The following is a 12,661-nucleotide window of genomic DNA, read 5'->3' on the forward strand; positions in this document are numbered from 1 at the left end:
CTGTACGTCTAGGGGTGAGAGCAATGGCAAAATGAAAAAGTGACCAAAACAACAGCCAAAAAGGATGAGAACAGAGAAATGGTCCGTGGTCACCACCTGCAGAACCACTCCTTTTATAGGGGGTATCTTGCTAATTGCCTATCATTTCTACAAGTTGTCTGTTCCATTTGCACAACAGCAGGAGAAATTGATTCACAATCAGTGTTGCTTCATAACTGGACAGGTAGATTTCACAGAAGTGTTATTGACTTGGAGTTACATTGTGTTGTTTAAGTGTCCTCTTTATTTTTTTGAGCAGTGTGTGTGTGTATGTATGTATGTATGTGTATATATATATATATGTGTATATATATATATATATTCTATATCTATCTCATTATAGAAAAATGGGCCGATACAAAAGTTTGGGCACCCTTGGAAACATGTGCTAAGATAACTTTGACCAGCGTTTCAGACTTTAATTAGCCTGTAAGGGTTATAGCTTGTTCACTATCATCGTTAGGAAAGGCCAAGTGATGCAGATTTCCCAGCTTTAGAATAACCGAGCCTCCTCTATCCTTTTGCCAAAAAAATAGCAGCCATGGGTTCTTCTAAGCAGCTGCCTAGCACTCTGAATATGAAAATGGTGGAGGCCCACAAAGCAGAAGAAGGCTATAAGAAGATAGCAAAGCGTTTTCAAGTTGCCCTTTCCTTGGTTCGAAAATGTAATCCTGAAATGCCGTTGACCAGAATAGTGGAGGTCAAGATAAGGTCTGGAAGATCAAGCAAAATTTCAGTGAGAGCTGCTCATAGAATTGCTAGAATCGGAATCCCCTGTTGACTTCAAAAGACCTTAAGAAAGATTTAGCAGACTCTGGAGTTATGGTACATTGTTCTTCTGTTCAGAGACACACAAATATGGCCTTCATGGAAGATTCATCAGAAGGAAACTTTTCCTGCCTCGTCACCATAAAATTCAGCTTGATTGTTATTGAGGGGAAGAAAATCACTTTTAATGTCTTCATTACACTTTCTGTTAATTACTGTGAAGCACCTGAGGGGTTAAGAAACTTTGTGAATGAGATATTGACTACTTTGAGTGATGCAGTGGTCCCTTTTGGGAGGCTTCCAAAATAAATAAAAGCTGATCGGTCACTTCAAAAATTTAAGTGGTTCTTCAAAAAAATAGGTTTTGTAAATCTCTTTGAAAATATGAAAATTTGCTGCTAAACTTTAGTCTTCAAACATCTTCAGGATATTTGAAAAATGATGCTGATTCAAGTAGCTATATGGTAAATATTGTGTGTTTTTTTTTTTTGTTGTGTGTGGTATAATTTGTGTTTATGGGTATAAAGATTCAAAGTTTGAAAATTGGCAATTTAAGGTAGAATGTGTCATGAAATAAATGATCTACAAAATGCTGGGGTATGTAGAAACATTCCAATGTTATGTCATAAAGTGACAAATGTCAGATTTGAAATATAGGGCTCATCGCAAATGCCCATACTGGCTGTGGTAGGAAAGGTTTAAAGCCTTAAAGGGAATCTGTCAGCAGGATTTCACCCCGCAAACTATTTATATAGAAGTCCAGCAATACCTTTTACATGGCCAGTCTTTCCTCCTTAACTAAGAAATCAGCTTTTCCATTGATATGCAAATGAGACTCTAGCTCTTAAACCTTTGTCACTCCAGCTCTATTCTTGGCCATCTTCTGCTGCTGAACTGAAGGCTTCTTTTTCTGAAGTAACACAGCATAGAGGCTGTCGATCAAGCAGGGTGAGACTGTGCTGGGCAGAGAATAGAGCTGGAGTGACAGAGGCTTCAGATCTACCATAACCATTTGCATATCAATTTAAACTTTGATTTCTCAGTAGCTAAGGAACAGACTGGCTATATAAAAGTATTGCTGGACATGACTTTGAAAGAGCTACATATACATATAAATAGTTTTGTATGGATGGGGGAGGTGTGAAATCCTAGTGACAGATTCCCTTTCAGTTGTGTTTCTCACATGTGTCAATGTTAGCTATAAAACATTTAGGGAGAGCTCATAATTTCCCTGCACAAAATCCCCAGATTAGCCGTGTGCATCCATGAGTATTATCAGTATTGCATCTGATGTTTATGAATACATTGCCGTTATTAACCTTGGAAACTTATCATAATTGACTTATTATTCCCCCCTCGCCAGGAGCTGTGGTATGTGCCAGCCATGGACTGGAGCAGCTCTGGATTGTTGGACACTGCAAATAACAGTACATAGCAGGGGTACATTTATAAGAATATCTCCGCACAGGATAAAAAAAATTCACTTTGAATTGTGGAACTTATTATTATTCCTAGATATATTGATTAAAATGTACCTTGTTTGTGGAAAAATCCTTATGATTATGGTGACACATGAAAAAGTATACCTAATTGTTTATAAATGACTTTTATTCTCCAGGCATAAAATATGATGCAGAAAAAGAAGAACGTAATCTGCAAGAGGCAAAACAGAGGGAGCTCCTACGGATTGAAGAGGCTCTACAGAAAGCAGCTGAAAAGGGTAACCTTTTAATAGCCTAAATTCTTACCTTTCTCCTTTAAAGCAAACATGTAAAGTTTGTAATTTCTTTTACTTAATTGCTTGCCATTGGATAAAGGAGGGCTTGATGACTGCTACAACCTGCAGAGTTTTATGTGTAGTAAGAAACAGTCTGGTGCGTACAAATGAATGTGTGTTTTTTATTGTTTGTGTGTGTGTATATTATATATGTATATTATATCTCTCATCTTCATTCTGCTTTTCATTCATTAAATTGTAACTGCCATTTCAGTATTTTTCCTATTAAACAGAATGTTTGCACTGATGAGGGGCAACACCCTGAAACACAGTGTCTGCAAATTGAGATTCTGGTTTGGCTTTTATCCTAAGTCATATTGCAAGGCCCTTTAAAGGGTCAGTCTTGACTTTCAGGATCGCTGCTTCCAATCGGTGGCGCTAGAATTCAAGTCCTCTTCCTCTCTGAAGAGGCAATTTGCTTATTTAATTTCACAAAGGAGCATGCATGGCATATAAGCCTACTCACTCTGAGATGCCAGGTTTGACATGTCACTCTCCACAAAGAAACATTACTCCTCAGACTCAAAGCATTGATGCAACATTCATTCTTATTACTGAAAAATGCCTGTTTCTCCACCTCTCAGCCACTTTTTCTTTCTCCCTTTCCTCCTACACCACTCACTCACTTTCCACTCTCTTGTAAAATCAGTCTTTAGAAAGGCCATGATGCCTTATTATCTCACTTAGGGCAGACTACAGCAATCTATGTGAATGAGAAGAAGGGATCATACCAACAACACTGCTCAGTACTACTGTATAGTGTCCTCCATGTTGTTGCTGCTTGCATGGGAGACGTTATAGCAGCTGGTGACCACCCTCTGTAGCAGACATAAGGAAATACTTCAGTTAGACATGGAACCTTCGTTAAGGAAAAACTTCTGAAAAATGCAAATTTCAAGTCATCTAATAGTAAAAAGAGGTGTTATTCCTCATGGATTTGAAAAGTTTTTCCTGCAGAAATAAGGTGAAATTCTTATGTAATGTCCAGTTTATTTTATGTACATTACAATTCCAAAGCCTGTATCGCCGGCCTTCAATTTTCAGACTGATATGTCATGGCCACACACATGACACACTTACCTTAAATATCAAACATTTATTTTTATTCATTTAATTTGGGGCAGACAATGTCACTGTCTATAACAACCAATCAGATCACTGCTTTATTTTTCATATTAAATTGTAAGTTTGAAGATTGATTGGTATAGCATAGTCAGTGGATATGCAATAAAGATCAGTCATCAGGATATCCCAGTAAAATCTGAATGTATACTTTAAACAATAACAGGATTTTTTTTTTTTTTTAAGTCTTATTAAAGAAGTCTCCTCAAAATTGTTATTTTGCAAACTTTCCTATTATCTGTGTCATGGTGTGTAAGTATATTAAAATACTTACTGATCTCCGTCTTCTCCAGTTTTCAGCACCACTTCGGTCACAGTTGACCGTTCTGCAGCTTTTTATTCACACGTCTTTGTGTGGTGCTACTTTGCCAGTGTAAGTCTGAGACTCAGAACATGGCTCTGTAGACTTTAAACCACCAATCCAGATTTTAATTTTATTTTTTTTTTCAGTGCTGGAGTGACGCTTTAAATCTAAGCCCGCTGCCACCAGTCACATACTCTCCCTCTGGCATCTTCAGAGTTTTTTCGGTTCTGCTCCGGTACCGCGGCACCTTCTTGTGCATTAATTTCTGACTAGCCGGAAGTCAGAAGTTATGTCACAAGAGCGCAATGCAAGTCTATAAGAGCCAGAACGAGGCTCTCATAGACTTGTGTTGTAAAGCAACCTCCAGGCAGCTCCTTGAAACACTGGAGCTGCAGGTAGGTCACTTTTTGCCGGAGATCAACCGGAGCGGCAGCAAAAACGGATGAAAATGCCGTTAGTGTGAATATCCGACAGGGGGCAAGGGAATTACATTTAAAGCATCACTCCAGCAGTGCAATAAAAGAAAATGCTGGAGTGGTGCTTTAAAATAAAAAAGCGACTTCCAATCCACACATTCCCTGCGTTATCCAGCCAGTCTAATTTCAGGTCATATGGGCAAGAAGAAGACAGGAGCGGCGCTGTAAACCCGAGAGGATGGCGATCTGTAGGTATTTTAATACACTTAAACACCCTTAAAGAGTTGTCCTGTCCAAACCGATAAGTCTTATGAATACCTCCAGCACACGCACTGTACTCTGCGGGGATTTGCCGGTTTCTGAGCCGGCACCAGAGGGTATGTATGCGTTATACATACTCCCAGCCAGTGGGCTCTGCCACTCTTCCATATACTTGTATGGAGCAAGGCCGTGCCCACTGGACGGAAGCGTCACACTGGGGCCACCCACTAGTTTGGCTCTGGTTGGGGTTATGTATAACGCATATATATCCTCCTGTCCTGGGTCAGAAACCGGCGAATACCTGCTCCGCACAGTGCCTGCGCTGGGGGGGATTAATAATTCTGCAGTCAAAACAGAGAGACTGCAAACTTATCGATTTGGACCAGACAACCCTTGTTAAATAAAAAAAACAAAAAACTGAATATAGACTAAAAATTTTGATGAGACTTCTTTAATAGCCTGATGACATTTTTTGTTATTGTTCAAAGAAGACTTTCCATTTAAGTGGTATATTATTATGTGGACAAGTGCACAGCCGTAGGACTTTGTTACATGTTGGCAACATGCATAAAAAATAATATAAATTTTCGGTGGCAACATTTTTTTTTTTTCCTTAATACTATTGTTAGAAAAATCCTTATGTGACCTGGCTTTTTTTTTCTTTGACTTGTGTAAACTTAAACTGTTTGTGGTTCAGATTTAATCAATTTGAATAATTTCCTCCTGGATTTACATTTATTTGACTTTGGCATAATTTCCTTATAATGCTGTCGTCACACGGATTTTTTGTACTATATTCCGTGTTAATTTTGGCTTGATTTTCTTTCTCCTTTTTACCAACTGATTACGACACTGGGAAAGCCCCGTATAAAAGGCACGGTATTACATACCCAAGGTCACGTTTATTGCAGCCTTGTTTTTCAAACCTAGCAACTATTTCTAATTATTTTAGATCTTCAGTATCTGTAGGTTTTAAAGCCAACAGGATCCCTGAGTATAGTACAGATCAGAATATGAGCTAATGTCCTCACAAAGGTATCTGAAGCTTGATTCGCTACTTACTAATGCATGATGAGAATATTTGTACAGTGGTTTGTTCTACTATTGCAAAACAGCTTATTTGAGAAAGAGAGGTGTACATTAGATCCACATTACCGATTACGTAGCTGATGTGGAAAATGCAGATGGTGATGCAGACGCATTGACACGATTTGATATGTACTTGGACATTTGTGCCTGCACGTTGCAGGAGTTGCTGTAATGAGTATCTGTGTAAATAACCAGTGTTACCAGCATGGCCAGACCTGTGAACACTTTTTATATTCCGGAAAATTAATTTTGTTAAAATCGCTGTGTTCTTTTAAGTCTTATTAAAAGGGTTGTCTATTAAAGGCAACCCCTGCCCATGTGATTGGTTAGGGCCTTTACTCATTATCAAGTGGGGTCCTCAGGCCGGGATCCACCCTTTATTACTTAGATGGCCATTTATTTAATTGGCCTCCTTCTAATACTACAGTGGGTACGGAAAGTGTTCAGACCCCTTTAAATTTTTCACTCTTTGTTTCATTGCAGCCATTTGGTAAATTCTAAAAAGTTCATTTTTTTCTCATTTACTACTTTACGACGTTGTCAGTAATAGTACGTAGCTGTGCCCTGGGCCTATAGGGCCAGCTACGTACTATTACGTGCGCTGCGATCGCGCCCGCACACAAGCGGTGCGGGGCGATCGTCACCGGGTGTCAGCTGATTGTCACAGCTGACACCCTGTGCTATGTGCCAGGAGCCGTCCCGCACTGCTGCTGGCACATTAACCCCAGCAATGCTGCTATCGAAGTCGATCGCAGCATTGTGGGGGCAAGTGGAGGTGATCTTTATACTCACCTCTCCTGTCGGTGTCTAACGGTGTCTGTGGTGGCTTCCGGATGTTGTCATGATGACCCAATGTCGTCATGACAACATCCGGGTCACCAGACAGCAGAAAGTTACATTGGTCATGCTCAGTGCACGACCAAAGTAATTTCTCCCTGTGGGGCGCTGCATTCCTGTGTTATACAGGTGATCAGGCTGCAAAAAGTGAAAGTCCCATAGTGGGATAAAGTGTAAAAGTAAAAAAAAGTGCCAGAAAGTGAAAAAAAAAATGTAAAATTATATATATATACAGTACAGACCAAAAGTTTGGACACACCTTCTCATTTAAAGATTTTTCTGTATTTTCATGACTATGAAAATTGTACATTCGCACTGAAGGCATCAAAACTATGAATTAACACATGTGGAATTATATACATAGCAAAAAAGTGTGAAACAACTGAAAATATGTCTTATATTCTAGGTTCTTCCATGTAAGCCACCTTTTGCTTTGATGACTGCTTTGCACACTCTTGGCATTCTCTTGATGAGCTTCAAGAGGTAGTCACCGGAAATGGTTTTCACTTCACAGGTGTGCCCTGTCAGGTTTAATAAGTGGGATTTCTTGCCTTATACATGGGGTTGGAACCATCAGTTGTGTTGTACAGAAGTCTGGTGGATACACAGCTGATAGTCCTACTGAATAGACTGTTAGCTGCTTTTTTCTTGCCATAATACAAATTCTAACAGTCTATTCAGTAGGACTATCAGCTGTGTATCCACCAGACTTCTGCACAACACAACTGATGGTCCCAACCCCATTTATAAGGCAAAAAAATCGCACTTATTAAACCTTTGTTTCCATTGTTTAGGCACATTAGGGGCTGAAAAACACCCCCATAGCCTGATTCTGCCACCACCATGTTTCACTGTTGGGATTGTATTAGGCAGGTGATGAGCAGTGCCTGGTTTTCTCCACGCATACCGCTTAGAATTATCACCAAAAAGTTCTATCTTCGTCTCATCAGACCAGAGAATCTTATTTCTCATAGTCTGGGAGTCCTTCATGTATTTTTGAGCAAACTCTATGCGGGCTTTCATATGTCTTGCACTGAGGAGAGGCTTCCGTCGGGCCACTCTGCCATAAAGGCCCGACTGGGCCCAGTTTGGCTGGACGGCCAGGTCTAGGAAGACTTCTGGTGGTCCCAAACTAATTCCATTTAAGGATTATGGCGGCCACTGTGCTCTTGGGAACCTTGAATAATGCAGAAATTCTTTTATAACCATGGCCAGATTTGTGCCTTGTCACAATTCTGTCTCTGAGCTCCTTGGGCTTTTCCTTTGAGCTCATGATTCTCATTTGGTCTGACATGCACTGTGAGCTGTGAGGTCTGATATAGATAGGTGTGTGCCTTTCCAAATCAAGTCCTATCAGTTTAATTAAACACCGCTGGATTCCAATGAAGGAGTAGAACCATCTCAAGGAGGATCACAAGGAAATGGACAGCATGTGACTTAAATATGAGTGTCTGAGCTAAGGGTCTGAATACTTATGACCATGTGATATTTCAGTTTTTCTTTTTTAATAAATTTGCAAAAATTTCTACATTTCTGTTTTTTATTTGAGTCAAGATGGGGTGCAGAGTGTACTTTAATGGGAAAAAAATGAACTTTTTAGAATTTACCAAATGGCTGCAATGAAACAAAAGGAAAAATTTAAAGGGGTCTGAATACTTTCCGTACCCACTGTACATTCAGTACCTGAAGGATGGGACCCGGCAAGATCAGCTGATTGTTACACTGGACACATTACTAAAGGGAATGTCTCTAATAAGACAACCCTTTTTAATACTTGCATAATTATATATTGCATATTATATTATATAGTTTTGTTTATTTTGTGATGTTTGAAGACCTTGACCAAATTTTTTTAAGACATTACTGAAGCACCATGCATGACTTTTCTCCATGAAAGACAAAATTCCCTTTTAAAGGGTTTGTCCACTACTAGGACAACCCCTTCTCATTCCCCATGTTTGGCCCCTTAAAATAAAAAAAAATTAAACTTGCTTCCTGTGCCGGCGCATTTCCAGCGGTGTCTGCATTCGCGTTCCCGGGGTTCACGTGAGGCTGTTATATGTAAGCCCTTCGCCCAATCAGCGCTGCAGTCACTCTCTCCTCCTTCAGACTTGTACATAATTAACAGGAAGTGAGAGTTGCGGCTGGCTGCTCCACTCCCTGTAAGGCTGTGTGCCAACGATGCGTTTGTTAAGCTTTTCCGCAGCGGCAAAAACGCTGCAGAAACGCTTAAAAAACGCATGGTAGAAGGCCTGCCATGTTCCCCAATGATAATCCGTATGTGCTGTGCACATGCTGCGGAAATTTCCGCTGCGGATTATCTTTGCGGAAACAAACGCAGCACTACCAATTATTTTGCGGAAGTGCTGCATTTTCGCCGCCATTGACTTGCATTAGAACGCATGCATTCCTTTTCACTAGATAAGGACATGCGGAATGCATGCTTTCAATGTGCGGATGGTACCCAGGTGTGGAGGAGAGGAGACTCTCCTCCGCACCCGGGTACCATAGAAGATGTGAAAAAAAGAATAAAATAAAAAATAAATATTATATTTACCTTCTGACGGCCCCCGCTGCACTCGTCCTTTCATGCCGGCAGATCGCGATGGACTGAAGGACCTGCGCTGACGTCATAGTCATGTGACTGGTCACGCGACGTTGACGTCGGCAGGTCCTTCAGTGTACCGCTGCCAGCAGCCAGGATGGAGGGAAGCAAGACACCGGGGGCCATCAGAGGGTAAGTATATATTTATATTTTTATTTTTTACCATTCGCATGTTTGCATGGATTTATATAGTGTGACCAAGTTGACAAGCACTTTCCAAGTGATGCTAAAATCGCTTGGAAAGCGCTTGACAACCCGCATGCGGAAATGCATGTGAAGAACGCTTCATTTCCACATGTCCCTGGCAGGAAAACGCATGTACAATTCGCATGTACAATTCGCATGCGTTTTTTTCTGCCAGGGAGATGCAGAAACGCTCAGGAAAAATCCTGAGCATTTCTGCATCGTGGGCACATAGCCTTAATCAGTTATATGTCTGAATCTGAGCAGTATGCATGCCCGTGACATCACACTGCCTCCACCATGTTTTACAGAGGAAGTGGTGTGCTTTGAATCATGAGCAAGCCTTCTCCATACTTTCTTCTTCCCATCATTCTGGTACATGTTGATCTTAGTTTCATCTGTCCAAAGAATGCTTTTCCAGAACTAGGCTGGCTTCTTAGTTTTTTTTGCAAAGTCTAATCTAACTTTTATATTTTTAAGGCTGATTAATGGTTTGCACCTTGTGATGAATCCTCTGTCTCTGCGCTCATGACGTCTTCTCTCTGTGGTATACTTAGTGTACGTGCACACGATCAGTAATTGCTGCAGTTTGGATGCAGCGTACTTGCGCTGCGTTTAATCCGCATCGGCCAGATGTTACAGCATAGTGGATGGGATTTCAAGAAATCCCATGTCCTCTATGCATCTCTGTTCTCCTGCTGATGACCCGTGGACACAGACATGTGGCACATCTTTACAGACCGCAGCATGTCAATTTCTCTTGCGGAGACGCTAGCCTCCGCTAGAGAAAATATATCACTATAATGTATAGGATGCGGTGCATCTGCATGGTTCAATGAACAGATGCGAATTCACCTGCGATCAGCGCTTTGGGCGCAGCATAAAGTATACTGCGTTCAAAGCGCTGCCAGTACCGACCGTGTGCATATACCCTAAGATAATGATTTCCAAGAGAGTGTTCTTCACTTGGGTGAATGTTGTGAAAGGGTTTTTCTTCATGGAAAGGATTCTACGATCATCCACCACTGTTGTTTTCTGTGGACTTCCAGACCTTTAAGAGTTCCCAAGCTCACCGTCTTTTGTTTGCAGAATGTACCAAACTGTTGATTTGGCCACTCCTAAGATTTCTGTTCTCTCTGATGGATTTCTTCTTTTTTTTCAGCCGAATGATGGTCTGTTTCTGTTCCATTGATGGCATGTTGGGTTTTCACAGCAACAATTCCGAATGTAAATGCCACACCTGGAATCGGCTCCATACCTTTTATCTATTTAATTGATGATGAATTAATGATGGCATACCCTATTCAGTTCATTAAAGAGATTTTGAGATAACTCTCCAATTACTTTTGGTCCCTTTTAAAAAGAGGCAGCTACATTTTAAAGTGCAGTAATTCCTAAACACTTCCTTCAATTAGGATCTGAATACCCTCAAATTAAAGCTGAGATTCTGCACTTTATAGTGCATATTGATTATATAAGATTTTGTGTAGCAATGATAGGTATGACAGGGTTAAATCCTAGTACTGCAGGTCTTGATTAGATGCACCTACCTAGTTTTTTTATTTATTTATTTAGAACCAGGGTCTATGGGCACTAAGTATGTCAGTCTGCTGGATGTTGAGCAGAGTTGGTTGTGCTACTGGTGAGTAACCGGCCAAAATGTCAGCTGGGATAGAGATATGCCAGGGTGTCTCTCTGAATGATGACTGCATGGGTCAGCTAGGTATGCTGAGCAGTCTCTGTGTTGGAGCTGCCGAGAACCGTGTGGAAGCTGTAGCCTGTTCAACACAGTTCACACTGAACAGTTTAGCACTGGGAGCTGCTGGAGCTCCATAATCCTTACAATTGGTGTTTTGTATGCGGGCCAGAAGTCACAAAGAGCACAGGTGATTAAAGTGTGAAGATTGCAATGCTGTAGTTGCCTTTACCCAGGACATTCAAACAGTCTGAAAGCATGGAAGAGCTTTCCTGCTAAAAGGTGATATTGCTGCAGTGTCATGGCGTCGCTGGGGCTGCTCGGGAAAGCTGAGAGCTGTGTCTTTTAGCAGAATTGTGTTTAGGAGAACTGGGGGCTGCAATGCCAGAAGCGAGGTTCACATAGCACCTCGGCACAGAGAGATGATGGAACTGACCAAATCCCAGAACCAGTGGACTGCAGTTTAGGCTGGCGCAACTCCTACTTACCTACCCTGCCTGCAATGCTGTTCCTCCTAATAGCGAGGGGCCCCAGGAGTGCCAGGGAGCTATGAACTGTATCCAGGTGATGGGACTTTGGACTCAGGGAGTTTGGTGACCCTGGGAGGGGGTAAAATGTATCCATGGAGATGCCAAGAACTATCCCATGGCCCAGGTTGACATGCGCACAAACAATGGTTACGTGCCCGACAAAGCGGGAGTGTTTAAGGATTTGTTGCATGCTATTGTAACAGTCGAGATGTTCTGTTATTCTGAGACTTATTGGCTAAAACTGTACCTCCCGGTTTTCAGGAGTCTGCTATGGTACAAGGTCACATGTAAATGGTGCATTTCCTTTCAAGGTACTGATTAGAGAGGATGATATAGTCTACTGAGCACAGACTCTCAGTGCATGTGTAGCAGAGCTGTGTGTGAGGCTGTGTCTGCAGAACATTATGGTACTTGTGCAAGAGATGTGTTTGTTGTATGTTGGCATGTAGTACTAGACTGACTTCATGTTATAGGCAGTGAGTGTCTTTGTGATAAGCATATAGCAGAGTCTGTGTGCGTGATCCTCAGGTAGAAGAATATTGAGTGTAATCTGTAGGTAGCAGAGCCCTGTAGGCTCTGTATGTTGGTAGTGGGTGGGGGGCTATGTAGCAAAGCCAGGTAGGACAGGGTTAAATCCTAGCGCTGCAGGTCTTTATTAGATGCTATCGCCTAGCTCCCATATGTATATATTTTGAGTAAGTGTGCATCTGACACATTGTTAAAAGAAAACAAACAAACAAACCGTGCTCCTTGCAATCATGGGCGGATTCATACAATTTTATAACAAAGTATACCATTTTGTAAAAATGACTGAATAAGTCATGTTTTGGCCTGATAGAGCAAAGCAGAGACTGAGATGCACAACACCAACTAAAAATAAGAGATGTGCAGTTCATAGAAATCACTTTTGCCTAAATCTAAATGTACATATCTTCACATAATCACCAGAACTGAATAGACCAAAAGTCCGAAAATGGTAAAACTGGAGAGACAAAAAGCGCAAATAGGGTCTTATCTGATAACCAAGTGGTGTA

At 41.2% G+C, this 12,661-nt stretch overlaps 1 protein-coding gene across 4 annotated transcripts in view; it reads left to right on the forward strand.

Moving 5' to 3' along the window:
• Positions 1–12,661, forward strand: part of VPS13C (vacuolar protein sorting 13 homolog C) — a 328,945-nt gene that overhangs the window by 58,118 nt on the left and 258,166 nt on the right. For 3 of the 4 annotated variants that reach the window (XM_073652734.1, XM_073652732.1, XM_073652731.1), the window contains exons 5-6: positions 2,426–2,527; positions 2,625–2,681. In XM_073652734.1, the coding sequence (XP_073508835.1) occupies positions 2,426–2,527; positions 2,625–2,681 (159 nt within the window). The remainder of the gene's footprint in view (positions 1–2,425; positions 2,528–2,624; positions 2,682–12,661) is intronic. The other variant, XM_073652733.1, reaches the window with a different exon arrangement.

The sequence above is a fragment of the Phyllobates terribilis genome, unplaced genomic scaffold, assembly GCF_046119375.1.
Source record: "Phyllobates terribilis strain yellow unplaced genomic scaffold, ASM4611937v1 Scaffold_11__3_contigs__length_659146591, whole genome shotgun sequence".
NCBI lineage: Eukaryota > Metazoa > Chordata > Amphibia > Anura > Dendrobatidae > Phyllobates > Phyllobates terribilis.